This window comes from Procambarus clarkii, chromosome 67, assembly GCF_040958095.1.
Source record: "Procambarus clarkii isolate CNS0578487 chromosome 67, FALCON_Pclarkii_2.0, whole genome shotgun sequence".
Lineage (NCBI taxonomy): Eukaryota > Metazoa > Arthropoda > Malacostraca > Decapoda > Cambaridae > Procambarus > Procambarus clarkii.
Genome location: NC_091216.1, coordinates 24,977,169 through 24,990,891, shown reverse-complemented (window position 1 = coordinate 24,990,891; position 13,723 = coordinate 24,977,169). Strand labels below are relative to the sequence as shown.

The 13,723-nt window shown below is 35.7% G+C and overlaps 1 protein-coding gene across 4 annotated transcripts; it reads right to left on the bottom strand.

Moving 5' to 3' along the window:
- Positions 1 to 760: 760 nt before the first annotated feature.
- Positions 761 to 13,442, bottom strand: LOC138355457 (RAB6A-GEF complex partner protein 2-like). 4 transcript variants are annotated; one of them, XM_069310486.1, is made up of 10 exons: positions 13,258 to 13,442; positions 11,826 to 11,947; positions 10,832 to 10,968; positions 10,463 to 10,570; positions 8,973 to 9,122; positions 8,542 to 8,654; positions 7,590 to 7,742; positions 5,832 to 6,009; positions 4,237 to 4,493; positions 761 to 2,908 (listed from the first exon to the last, which is right to left on the bottom strand). In XM_069310486.1, the coding sequence occupies exons 2-9, from the start codon at positions 11,942 to 11,944 to the stop codon at positions 4,270 to 4,272; spliced, it is 1,182 nt and encodes a 393-aa protein (XP_069166587.1). In that variant the 5' UTR covers positions 11,945 to 11,947; positions 13,258 to 13,442; the 3' UTR covers positions 761 to 2,908; positions 4,237 to 4,269. The 4 variants fall into 4 exon arrangements, with proteins under 4 accessions (XP_069166587.1, XP_069166586.1, XP_069166588.1 ...); XM_069310485.1 differs by having other exon boundaries at positions 13,289 to 13,441; XM_069310487.1 differs by having other exon boundaries at positions 10,841 to 10,968; positions 13,289 to 13,440.
- Positions 13,443 to 13,723: the final 281 nt, after the last annotated feature.

The window sequence follows — 13,723 nt, the reverse complement described above, 5'->3', positions numbered from 1 at the left end:
AATTGTTTACCAGGATGGTGTTCTGTTATATCTTACCTGGCAGAGTACCGTTTGTCTTCACTGTCATGGGTCTAGATTTTTCCTAGCTCTGGTGCACTTGGCAGAGGAATCACAGCATAACACTGAACTTGGTTTTTACGTGTAGTCAGGATATGTACTCACCTTTTACCTGTGTCAGGGATGGGGTGTGCCAGGCACAGTTGTGTTAGCCCCTTCCTCAGCCTTTGATGTTTGGTAGGTTCATGTGTACTGGTCTAGGTTTTGCCTAGTTTTCTGCTTTCGGTTTTACCTCTTGTCATTTGCTGTGCTGATGAGGCTAGATTCTTCCAGGTAGTATTCTTTGCATTTCTTTATCTACTGTACTTCTGGGGTGACATTTGCTTTTGTTGCCGACATGACAGCACGTACCAGGTTCAGCTCCTGTTTTGAATGCCAGATGTCTAGTAGAATGTTGCAGGATTTGTAAACTTTTAGGTAACTGGGATAATTCCACATGCCAGGATTATGAACAACACTGCATTCACCCTTGGCTGCTGCTGCTGTTCGAGATTCAGCTACTCTGAACAAAAGGTTCCGAGTAGCACGGGGTATAGCGAGGCCCCATAGTTGTTGGCATATTTCACCAGGTGGCACTTTAATGAATATTTAGAAACCAGCTTTTATATAGTCTTTCACAATTTACTATTGTGAAAGACCGTGCAGAAATTAATTAATAATTTCTGCACGGTTTACCATAAATTCTGTTAAAGAAATGCATGAATAGAACAATATAATTTATTCGATGTTAATATGTATATAAATATATTATTTATAAATGTATGAAGTTTATAAATAATTAACCAATTGCAAAACACATCTCAGTCACACACAACTGACAAAACACCATACTTATACAGGAATGCACAATGTTCCTGTATTTACTATTACGCTGGAGGCCAATCCCCCCCAAAAATCAAATTAGAAATGGATATTTTCAGATGCATCCCTCCACACCTGTGATGCTCACCCTTATGACGTCAAACACATCCAATTGCTCCAATTTCCAACGTTAACAAAAAGTAACTTGTGTAACATAAGTTCTCATGAAGGAAATTGCTGTTCAATCTGAATAACCCATAATTTTATTGATGAGGGTCCAAATTCCACAAAACAGAACTTTATCATTCAAGTAGATGAAGTAACAAATATACAAGTCTGCAGAAGGAAGAGTCAAGTCTGCCATATACCTTGATCATATTCTTGGTAAATGTATGTATGATGTTACCTTATGTATAGTGCATGCTTTGGGGTGTCAGTGCAATCACCTCATGATGATTAGAGCACTGAATGTATTTTGCTTAGCCAATAAGCATGATAAAATCCATGAAACCTTTGTACTTACAGGAACAGACCATTACCATCCTACTGGATCCTGATATAAACTAGAGAGGTTGTTAGGTGAACACAAGTTACAAAACTCTAAGTAAGTAATTATCAAAAGAAAGCACCAAACCGGGAAGGCTATGTAGCACCATCAAATGTGCAGAATAATCAGAGGGCGCTAAATATCACCAAGGATGCCAATACGAGAACAAAAACGCATAAGGCGAACGATATCAAAAGTATCCGAGTACAAAACTCTAAATTAGTGCATGTATTGGATGCAAGTAATCCAGACGTTGACATTATAAATATTTAACAAAATTACTAGGAATACCAGACAATAATTTTATGTAATTTTATATAAATATACTTAATTATGTTGTTTCTCTCTCCTTTTAGGTAATTTCCCCCAGAATGTTTAACTTTACTTCCAGAACAATTTATTGCATTTTGACATAAAAAGTTTGAATTTTTTGTAGCTGGGACAAAAACAGGCACACACACACAACAAATGTGCATGTACAATTTTAGCATTTATAAAAACAAATTAAGAAAAAAGTTTTTTTTAATAAATTATGAAGTACACGTACTATTTCACATGCTCAATGAAAGTACAAAAAATACTATCTTTTCATCGTAACCTGTGATTTATGAGCCTAGTGTTGCTGCCACTTACTGTGGCTCAGGATACCTCAATTTCAAAAGGTCTTGTAGTACAATTGGCTTCATTCTTTACCCCACAATTGGAGATCCTGGGTTTGATTCCCAGGCAGGACAGAAATGGTTGGGCACGTCTTTCACCTAGTAGTAAATAGGTTTGCTTGGAGTTAGGCATCGTAGAAATGGTCAGTGCTGCAGTTCAACCTTAGGAGGGGGGAAAGGGGGGGACCGCCTCGATACAACTTGAAAATATATAAATATATTCTTCCTGTCTCTGACAAAACAAATTATTATAATTGAACCTGCATAATTTAATAACTACAATATCCTCATTCTTTTAACTCTACCTTTTCTCAATACAATCATTCCCAATTTGAATGCTCTATTTTTTAATAACTTTTTCAGTCTGTTGTGGAAATACTATAAAACTCCACATATGCATACTGCCATTCATACATTAATATTTTCCTTGCACCTAACTGGTTACTGAAAAAAGAAAACTGATAACTATCTCATAAAAAAAATGCTTAGGTCTGCACTATTCACCAGCATCACCCACTTAAATAACAGCCTTTCTTAGCCTAAATGGTCCTCCTATGGACTCTTACATATTTGCAAAGCTACCAATATTTTTCTTCACTAATTTTCATTATGGGGGTTCCCAGATAAATGAGTAATGGAAGCACAATTTTAATTTGACACAAATTTTGCACCCAAAAATTACCCCAGGGTAGGATCTGGCTCACACCCAGCACTGCAACTGCATTTCCACAAGTTGTCCTCTTTACATTTATCTTATGTGATGAGGTGACAACTCGGTGACCACAGAACCACCCATCATCACCAGTACCGCATTTCCCGCTTTTGTGTACCGGGAAGCATCAGCCTAGAAAAAAATTAAATACAGTATTGTTAATAAAAGTTATACTAATAGTTACTTTGAATGTACAATTTAAATTCTTTTATTTAAGACATCATAGCATACAGCCTCACAAGCACTGACACACTAGCCACTAGGCAGCAATGGGGCAGAGGCTGACTCCATTCAGTTTCAAATGTGGGTATGATAGAGTACAATAGGTTCAGGAATCTGTACATCAGTTGACTGGCAGTTGAGAGCCGAAGTTCAACCCCCACAAGCACAATTAGGGGAATACTAGCAACGCCCTGCATTTCATAAACCACTCCTTTCCAGTTTCTTCACCATATTCCTTGTGTTTACATACAGTTCCTGTTTCATCATGCCATGTACAGTACAGTACAGAAAAGTATGTTAATCCAGAAAACGTGCTAATCCGGCTGGGGGTCCTTCCTATATAGTCTGGATTAGCAAGTTAATATAATACAGTATATCCACTTTCTTCCCAAATTTCCCCCTCTTCATCCTATTCTCAAATTTACTCAGACACACACTTCACCCAGCTATCATCATGTCCAAAACAATTTTTTTTACCTTGACCCTCCTCTCATGATCCCACCCAAATATGTACCTTGACCCTTCATTGTAACATCACACAACCTTGACACACACCTATGTTAATATTAAACCAGTCACTCATTGCAACATTAACTCTTACACATGCATTAATTCCTGCATACAACAAACTTAACAGAACTCGCCCAACATTAAATGTTGCTCATCGCTATCCAGAGCCCTTCTCTACTATCTTTATCACATGCTTCTCAATGTTTATACAGACTGTACATCCTACAAGTTTTCTCATGCACCTTCTCCACAAAATGTACCTATATAAATGTCTATTTCGTATACCATGAACTTGCCTTCTTCATCAGTGATCAATCACTATCCAGCCTCACATTGCCCACTGCACATAATAAATTAATGACTCAATACGCCTAACAATAACTATAATTTCCTTTATTTCTATAACATGGTTAAATCATAGTTTCTTCTAAATCCTCAGATACAATCTACAATCTCATGTCTCCTGGCAAATTTTCCACACACACTCCTTAACACCTGACACATTCCCATGTTACAACTCTTTCACTCACCTTTTCTATAACTATATCAGGTGGTAATCTATCGTGCACTCTTCTCATACCAGCAAAGTAAACTACGTTTATATTAGCACCTCTTTCATCACTCCCACCAATCAGACTTTCAAAGAATTCCCTCCACCTAATGCAACAAATAGGATTTATAAAATTTATTTATGATTCTCAATGATTTGAAGGCTATAAAACACTCACCACAAACCCTCATGCTTGATAATACATCACGATTCACAGCAGAAGTGTGTGTTGAGCCGGCATGCACACTGCCTGAGCAACCTGACTTGGGGTTGTTGGTAGGATTGTGATTGGCAGGTCCCAGACCATGGTCTCGATATCAATAGTGCTTGGCGCTCGCCACTCTATTTCTTCATTTTTATTGGGAGGAAGAGACGGGCCTTTGACCTCACTTGTACTTGTCACAAATTCAAAATGTAGCTGCCACTGTAGACTTACTGGTGGACATACAAGTATATATGAGATAGAGAAATAATTTTTTTTTACATACTGAAATACTAAGTACTGTACTGTACAGTAATTTTAAAGATAATTACAGGTTAGTAAATCAGTGTAACCCAAACTTTCAAGTTCACTTTGCTAGTAAAAATATTTATCATTAGCTAAAATTTTACAGTTTTTAATCAGGAAATGATGTAATGATAATGTACAGTATTTAAAATTGAAATTATATACATTTTTTTCCCCCTTTGTACCATTTTCTTAAATTAAGTGAACATAGATTATGGAACCAACCAACAGTTATAAATTTAATATAGTACTGATAGGTTATCCTAACTACTACAACGACCAGAATTTTATTTTACTGTTCATTCACTAAAGAAATCTTTGAGTCTTAAATCAAGCTCTGTATACAATGGGTTGTGCCAGTAAATGTTTTTTGGCAATTAATTTTCATATTCTTGGAAAGCCACTATCAATTATTTTCTAAATACTGTACAGCCTGTACTAGTACTGTACAGTGGAACCTCGATTCAATAAACATCATTTGTGCAAATCTCTGGTTGCAACGCACACTCTACAGGCTGGATTTACCCACCACTTCCTTATATCCCAGCTCCTTGTCCTCAAATATCCTCCAGGTGCTACATAGTCATACTGACTTAGCACTTTCTCCTGATAATGACATTACATTGCCTGCTTTGCCAAATAAGTGTTTGAAGATTTGGTGAAGGAGATGTATAGATTTGCTTAGGAAGCATGGCCATAGTTCACAGACCTGTGGGAAAGTTGTCCATCAAATGATACCGAAATTACAGTAGCCCATAGAGCGTGAGAACATTCACTAAAATATGAACCCTTTTTCCTTTAAAAATGAGATCTCAAGGCTGGAGCGTGGGAAGTATGTTAGATGTGGTGAAATCTCTTCACTCGCAGGTTCTCCATGTGGTTGTCCATCACATGATAGATTTAAATTTAAAATTCACTGTGAAATTAGCCCATTGAGCACGGGAAACACTAGGGAATGAAAGATAACTCACTTAATATAGCTTCAATTACATTTTTAATGATATTCATAGATGGCCACAATGGAAAAGAAAGAAACAGGTGAAGCAATGTAAATTTCTTGCCTAAAAACTCACATGCTGTATAAATAAAATACATTTTACAAATTCTTCTTGAAGGCATCTCCAGTTGCAACAAATCCTTCACTCCAATAAACTGGGATTGGTCCCGTATAGTTCGCCTAATCGACTTTGCACTATACTTATGATAAGAGTAGAGTTGAGGAAAAATGAGGAAGTAGGATATACTGAATTTATATGAAAACTTACCTAACTCTGTATTAAATGTTGGTGTAACATGAAGGGGAATTGGTAGCAAAAGATGGGTATGTGATAAATTGAGACAAACTTCATGTGCCTTGCTGTATGGAACAAGCATTGGTTTCTGAGATGGCCGTTGACGGCAGGATTCGGCAATAATTTCCTCACTTTGCAACGTTACAGAGTACTGAAATGGAAACAAATTTAAGAAAATGATTCATATTTGAGGTGGTAATTTTTCCCTATTTATATATATGCACAGTAGTGTGCCTTTAAAGTTCTGGACTACACATGAGCTAGTGGTCCAGTTACTTAGTGGAGGTTGCACCCTCCTGGCTGGATCACCATGAAACCCACACCTTACAAAAACACAAAAATGCAAAGATACACCAAACCGAGAGCAGCAGACTTGACCAAAAATTTTATTTTGCATGTAAAGGTTTCAGAAGAAAGAAAATTGAATAGGTCTACACATATGCTACAAGATATAGTGAAAATTACAAACCTGAGCTATGAGTACAGATTAGGAGAACTGAAGCTATGTACACCTAAAGAAAGAAAAACCAAATGAGATATAAGTCTTAAGAATAAGATGCTAAGAGGAACAGACAAGGTGGACAAGAACAAATTGGTTCAAGTAACGAGCAACAAAATGAGAGGTCACAAGTGGAAACTGAAAAAGTAGACGAGGCATAAAAATGTAAGAAAGTCCTTGTTCAGTCAGTGGATGCATGGAATGGACTTTGAGTACATAGCCATGGCAAAAATAATATACTACTGTTCTTTTAAAACAGGTATGATAAAATTATGAGGAACTGTGTTGAGTTGCACCAGACATCCTAAAGAGAAGAAGTGGACAAGATATATTCCTCCTTACAGTACTCTTAAGTACAGTAGTATTAAGCAAGAATGTACACATGCAAACATATGCAAAATAACTATGCATGTCATTGGCTATACAGTGCAGTACTCTATTTCATATACAGCAATTTGTTAATTATAAACAAAAAGCTCAAATCTGTATAATGAGCACTCTTGATAAAGTCTTTCACAGTTCCCCAGTATTTGGTTCTGAACCTCAACATTGCATTAATATTTCCTCACTAAGTTTTACTACAAATTTGTTTACCAAAAGAGCTTTCAATTATTATTATAAAACTGTCTCAAAAAACTTGGTTTTCTTTAGCGGTGCACTGTTCAGTACCTGACAAAGTTACTAGAGATAGATGATGGCTGTTGGGGATATTCAGGCAAGAGCAAAGTGTGCAGGGAATGGTAAGGTCACTCTTAAGTCAAATCTAATATCCAGTACTGTATATACAACATAAGGATTATAAACTATTTGTATCACTTGTGCAGATGTATCTCTTCATTCCCTCCTTTCTAAACATGTTTTATGGATGTAATACCATGCTCCACACCTATACGAGATCCACTTGGGGATTCCAGAAATGAACAAGACCTCTGATATACCACATATACACAAGTAAGCTCCCTTTCAAACTGTAATAATTCCATCACATGAGCAGCTGTCTTGTGAAGCTTCCATTACATTTGATCTAACATCAGTCTTACTTTCTAGTCTTTCCTCAACAAACGTTCAATTTTATTTCGTAAATACACAACTTGATGCCAAACATCTAACCTCCTGTCTTAATATCAAATCTTCCCATGTATGGATCGTAATTTGTTAAGTGTTTCTCATTAGGTGACCTTTTGTTTATATAAAGATATTAATAGCAGTATGATTATGATAAGAACTCTCACCTGTACACATGTAACTTCTGCAGTGCTGAAATCAAAAGTAGCAACAATATCCTCTCCAAGTCTGAAACTGGTCTTGTAAATACAGAACCGCACCACTTTCCCTCGAGTGTTGGTTATGTTATATTGGCTCAGGTTCTTGCGAGTTGAAACACTCTGCACAAGGAACACGCAACAATAGTTACAATATTTTAGGAAATATTAGTTTTTGTAGACTTTTAGTAATTATAGCACAAAGGACTAACTACAAATTATCTGCAATGCTTCCTCTCCGATATTCGGAGAGGAAACATTGACCGATGATGTGACCGATGTGACAGGTCTTCACATAATATTGCTTCCTGGCAGAAGTGATACAGATGTTTTTGAGCACAAAAATGACTCAAAACATTGTGTTCTTTTACCCAAATGATGATTCTTTTGTTTAGTCATAAAACAAAATCAAAATCACAGCTCTACATTTATCCTTTACATTATAATTCTGAAAAATCCTTGCAAAAATGCAAATTTAACTTTAAATGTATAAGAAAATAAGATTACAGTACATTCTAAGAGATGTCAAAAGTCCTCATTTATGAAAAGAAAATGCAGTTGGTAAAAAGACTCCAAGGATATATACTAAAAATAGTAAACATTCAAACAAAATACCCAATCCCCAAAAATGTTGTTTACACACTAGGAAATCACAATCGTGCGAGATGTAACATGTCTGGGGAAGACCCATGATGCTGGTTCAAACCACATCCTGCTCCAATAATTTTCAGTGTTGTTCATTATTCTAAACTGTGCCGAATGTAATGTAATGTAGCAGGTTGAACACACGAGCTTGACTCACCTAACCATTACATTCGCACTTCTTTTAACAGATGCAAGCACAAGCTTATGAGACCAGACATCAACAAACTCAGTATGATATAAATATTAAATCTACAATTGCTAACAAATCAGTTCTGACCTGTATAATCTGTAGGGCAGTGTGTCTTGGTGTGTCTCGATGAGGGGTATGCAAGAATGGATTCGATGGTGCTAGCTCTCCACTTTCACTATAAACACAAGCTTCACTCAGTCCTATAATAGTAAAATCAAAGCCTCAAAATTTAATTAAAAAAAGAAAAATGAGTGCAATCATTAATTTGCTTACTATATATGTACAGGCAGTCTCTACGGCCTGGTAAATAGATTAGGTAATACATTATCTACAAATTTACTGAATCACAAAAAATTAATAGCAGCTAAATTTAATATGCCATATTAACTTTTACAACACAGTAACCACAGCACTTTGTTCCATTTACCTTGTAAATTATCAATAACACTTTACAGGATTATAATCCCAGAAAAAAAATCCATAAACACAAAAACAGAAATAAATTTAGCAAGTCATACCTCGCAATACAATGACTCTGATGGGAACACGCAGTAGTTTAGTAGGTGCCCCAAGCCTCTGAGTGCCAATGGTTATCTTGTAAGCGTACTTTAACAACTGACCACGATATGTTGGAGGCGCATCGCAAGGAAGTGTTTCTTTGTATACAACTATTCAAATATAAAATAAAATATTTCTTAGTGATATAAAAATCCTTACAATTTCCTAACTTTAAATGAAATTACACGCTTTGATTGCAGCCGATCAAAATGTGTAAAAAACATAATACTGTACATAACACTACCATTATAATAATGTTGTTATAACATTACTCCCATTTTAAAATTTCATAGTGTGAAGAGGCATCAGTAATGAGAAAAAAAAGATTAAATTGATTAAACTGATTGGTTATTGATTAAACAAGGACCCGCACATCCATCAGGCATTCACAACCGCACTCGACCACCGTACAACCAAGTGTACAACACTCATGAATTATCATGAACATTACATATACAGAATAAATACATTCTCACTCTTTCTTACATACCACTTCCATCCAGTAAGGGGGGTAGAAATAGCCTAAGCTACTCTATCCCTTTGAGATGTATTTCTTGCTTATCTCAATAAACATACTTGAACTTGAACTTGAATACCACTTCCACCCTGCAGTGTGTTGTTACATATTCTGTGCACTGATTATACACCCTTCCTGTTTCCTCACTAACACTCACACACTCACTCACACTCACACACACTCACACACTCACACACTCACTCACACTCACACTTACACACACTTACACACACACACGGGATTTAGGCGGGATCCAAGAGTCAATGCTCGATCCTGCAAGCACATATAGGTGAGTACACACACACACACACACACACACACACACACACACACACACACACACACACACACACACACACACACACACACACACACACACACACACACAATGCCATATCCATCCACATTGTTTATGGCCTTCATCTCCTCTAAGCCTCAAATTTATTTAATACACTCTTTTCACCAATTTACCCTCATCCATTTGTTCTACAGGGCCAACTCATGTTGGAATGCTCTCCTCAAATTGGAGATTATTGACTTATACTGTACTTTACATCTCTCCGAAACATTTTCATATCTTAATTAACACCATACACTTTCTTCAGAGAATTGTCCTAACAATTGATTTCTCACATTCATATCACATCATTGTCTTGCAAGTGTACGTGAGTGTCAGCACAACCACTCCTTCAGGCAAACCTCTGGTACGATGTGACCATCTCCTTCGGTAGAGCACCAAAATAAGGTGAGGCATCACTAGACAAAAGATAAATATTAATTAAAATTAATCTACAAGTTCTTAAAAATAAACTTGCAAGGTTTATTTAACAAAAAATAAACTAGATCACTAGTGTGATCTACAAAAAATATTAAACATTTAACCCAGCACTGGCATATAAGTCATATTAAACTGCAAAACTAAGCTGTCCTTACATGAGCGACTTTCACCAGGTAACAACTGGAGGTCACAAAAAAGGATCTTTGGTTTAGTTGAAAGAACAACGTGGCCACGCTCACCGCGGCACGGGGCAAATGATGTATCTGGTAAAACACAAAGGACATATGAATAAATGGATCTGAAGGACTATTGGACCAAGCAATTATGAAATATTTATTATTTATTTCAAATATTGTACAGTTCAAAAACTTTATATTGGTAAATTAACTACATTATACAGTACAGTACCCTGAACAATAATCATGTCTTTTACAATTTTCATTAAAATTTCCAAGAAACTCTGAAATTCATCCTACATTAAATATGCAAAACTTCCATGATAAAATCAACAGTAAAGTAGTTACATCCTGTACCAGCATTAGCAACAGCTTTCTCCTCTGCTGGTTTGGGGTTGGAGGTAGGTAAACGCACACGATATTCATTTACGGAGCACTGACAGTGAATCTGTGCACTGCCCCATGCAAGAACTTCACATACATCACTATGAGGATAAAACATAAAATTACTTTCAAGAACTTTTAAAATACTGTACTGATTTGGATGGCAAGCTTTTCACAAAACTGAATAATGGACAGGATGCTTTAAGTCAGCAGTGTCATTATGTATGTATAATAGAGGCATAATGAAAATGGGGTTATGGAAAATACTTCATTGGGAAAAAGAATTAAAAGCTGATAATGTATAAGTATGTGTATATTATACAATGATAAGGGCAGCTGTTAAGGAACTTTAATGTGAAAATGTCATCAGTTAGGTCACAGTTTTTTTGTTATCAAACTCAAGCCAAATATAGATGTCTTCCTATTGCTTTATAGTGCTGTGCTATAACTGATCACCTATTTTTTATATTACTTAGCAAACTTTAATTATAAAAGTGAAAAAGAAAAGACTGATGAAAGGCAGAATTTAGGTATTCGTGTAACTCCACATAAACATGGCTAAGTATAGAATACTGAGAGGGGTATACGCATCTTAAAAGGAAGAACAGGAACAGCATGACTGAATATATGTACCACAATGGGATTAGGTAAGCAGAAAGACTCAGGAATAATTGGCACTATAGTCCAGGAATACCAATAGTGTGTAAAAGGATGTCTGTAAAATGCTCTGAAGATATACAGGTACAAGGTAATCCTGTGTAAAGAATTTTATTTTGAGCCACTCAGTAGCATAGGAGCAGAAAATATAATGGATATAACTACTATTTATGGCATATATGAATTTTGGCAGCAAATGATTATTCTAACAATTAATTCTATATAAAAGCAATGTCTTCAAGGATAATTCTGATTATTTATCTGACCATGACCTAAATTCAATATAATAAGAATAATATACCTGGACTGAGCACGAAGAGCAGGATCTAATGAGGGGAGTGTGACAGTGATACAGACCTGCACAGTATCACCAGCCAAGTGCACAGGCCCACCTAACACCTGAGCTCGCACCTCCACCATTATCTGCAACAATTAACATCACTATTATGTCTATGAAATAAAACTATTAAGTCAATGAAATAAGTACTGGGTAGTTGTTTTAACTGACTGCAGATCGAGATGTCTGCCAAAGTTAAAAATACAAATCTTGATTGTTTTAAATATAAAAACTGTATTGAAGGCTAACTTAAAAAAGGGAAAAAGCAATGGTTCAATAAGTTGTGGAGTTAATAAGAATCAATAAATTTTCAATCGACTTGAGAATGGTCCAGGAAGGACCGAAACGTCGTCGTCCCTTCACTTTCTAATGTGTGGTTTGCTCAACATCAATAAATTAGCTAGTAGTGTGGGACCTTAAAATGCTAATTCTGATTAGTGAATGGAATTCAGTCAATCAGTCCAAGCATTTAATCAGAAATTGGATGGATGACAGAGCCAACAGTCATACCATTGATTAAAGGAATATCAATATACCTAACTGGCTTGGTGTTAGGCCTACCAACTACGGCAGGATAAAGGACACTAGTACTTACTGAACAAGCAGCAAGTATGGACTAAAATACTCCTGTGTATATTCCCAAAGAAGCAGGATACATCTCTTTATATATATATATATATATATATATATATATATATATATATATATATATATATATATATATATATATATATATTTATATAAATATATATATATATAAATATATATAAATATAATAAATATAAATAAATATATATATATAAATATATAAATATATATATAAAATATATATAAATATATATTTTATATATATATATATATATATATATATATATATATATATATATATATATATATATATATTATATATATATATATATATATATACATACATACATACATATACATATATATTATAACAGGCTTCAATTCCTGGGTGGGACAGAAATGGTTGGGCACGTTTCCTTTCACCTAAAGCCTCTATTCACCGAACAGTAAATAGGTACCCGAGAGTCAAGCAACTGTTTTGAAGTTGCATCCTGGGGAGGGTCAGTAGTTCGACCCGAGCTGAAACCTCATTACCAGCCTAACGTGTACATATATCCACAGACTGCATGTCCCCGACAAAACTATTCAATTATTATTAACTACAACCTTCGGCTTAGGTCATAAAAGTATTTGTGTGTACATCTGATACCATACTACTTGTGTTAAGGAGGAAATGTATATGTTTATCTCTCAGAATGTTTGGTAATATGTTTATTGCTTGTGATGTGTGTCTATGTATGTATTAACACGATGTACTGAACGGGGTGAGAATAGCTTGAGCTACCTCATCCCTTTGTGTGTATTTTACATCAATAAACTTATTTCAATTTCAATTTCACCTTCGGCTGTGACTTCTTGTTGACGTCCGCGGCGCCAGCTGGAACTCCCCCCTGCGTTTGTCATTGGGATCCGGATCACAGAGTTCCTGAATCCAGATTCGCTCGTCATATCCCAGCCCGTTCTCCAAACGAAGACCCAAAAGTGATTCCATGCACCTGCCACACCCCCTGTTTATGAATGAAAAACGGTTTACACCAACCCGTCTTCCACTCAAGTCCATTACATCCAGCAGTCGACCCCACAGACGCATTCATAAATGTTTACATGATGTTCATTTAAAACAGGAATTTTCTCAAAGATAAACTAATATTATAATATACTAGCATATTGTGCATGTATAGGCATAGGTTAGGTTAGGTTAGATGTTTAGATTCTGTTCTATAATATACTAGCATATTCTGCATATATAGGCATAGGTTAGGTTAGGTTAGGGG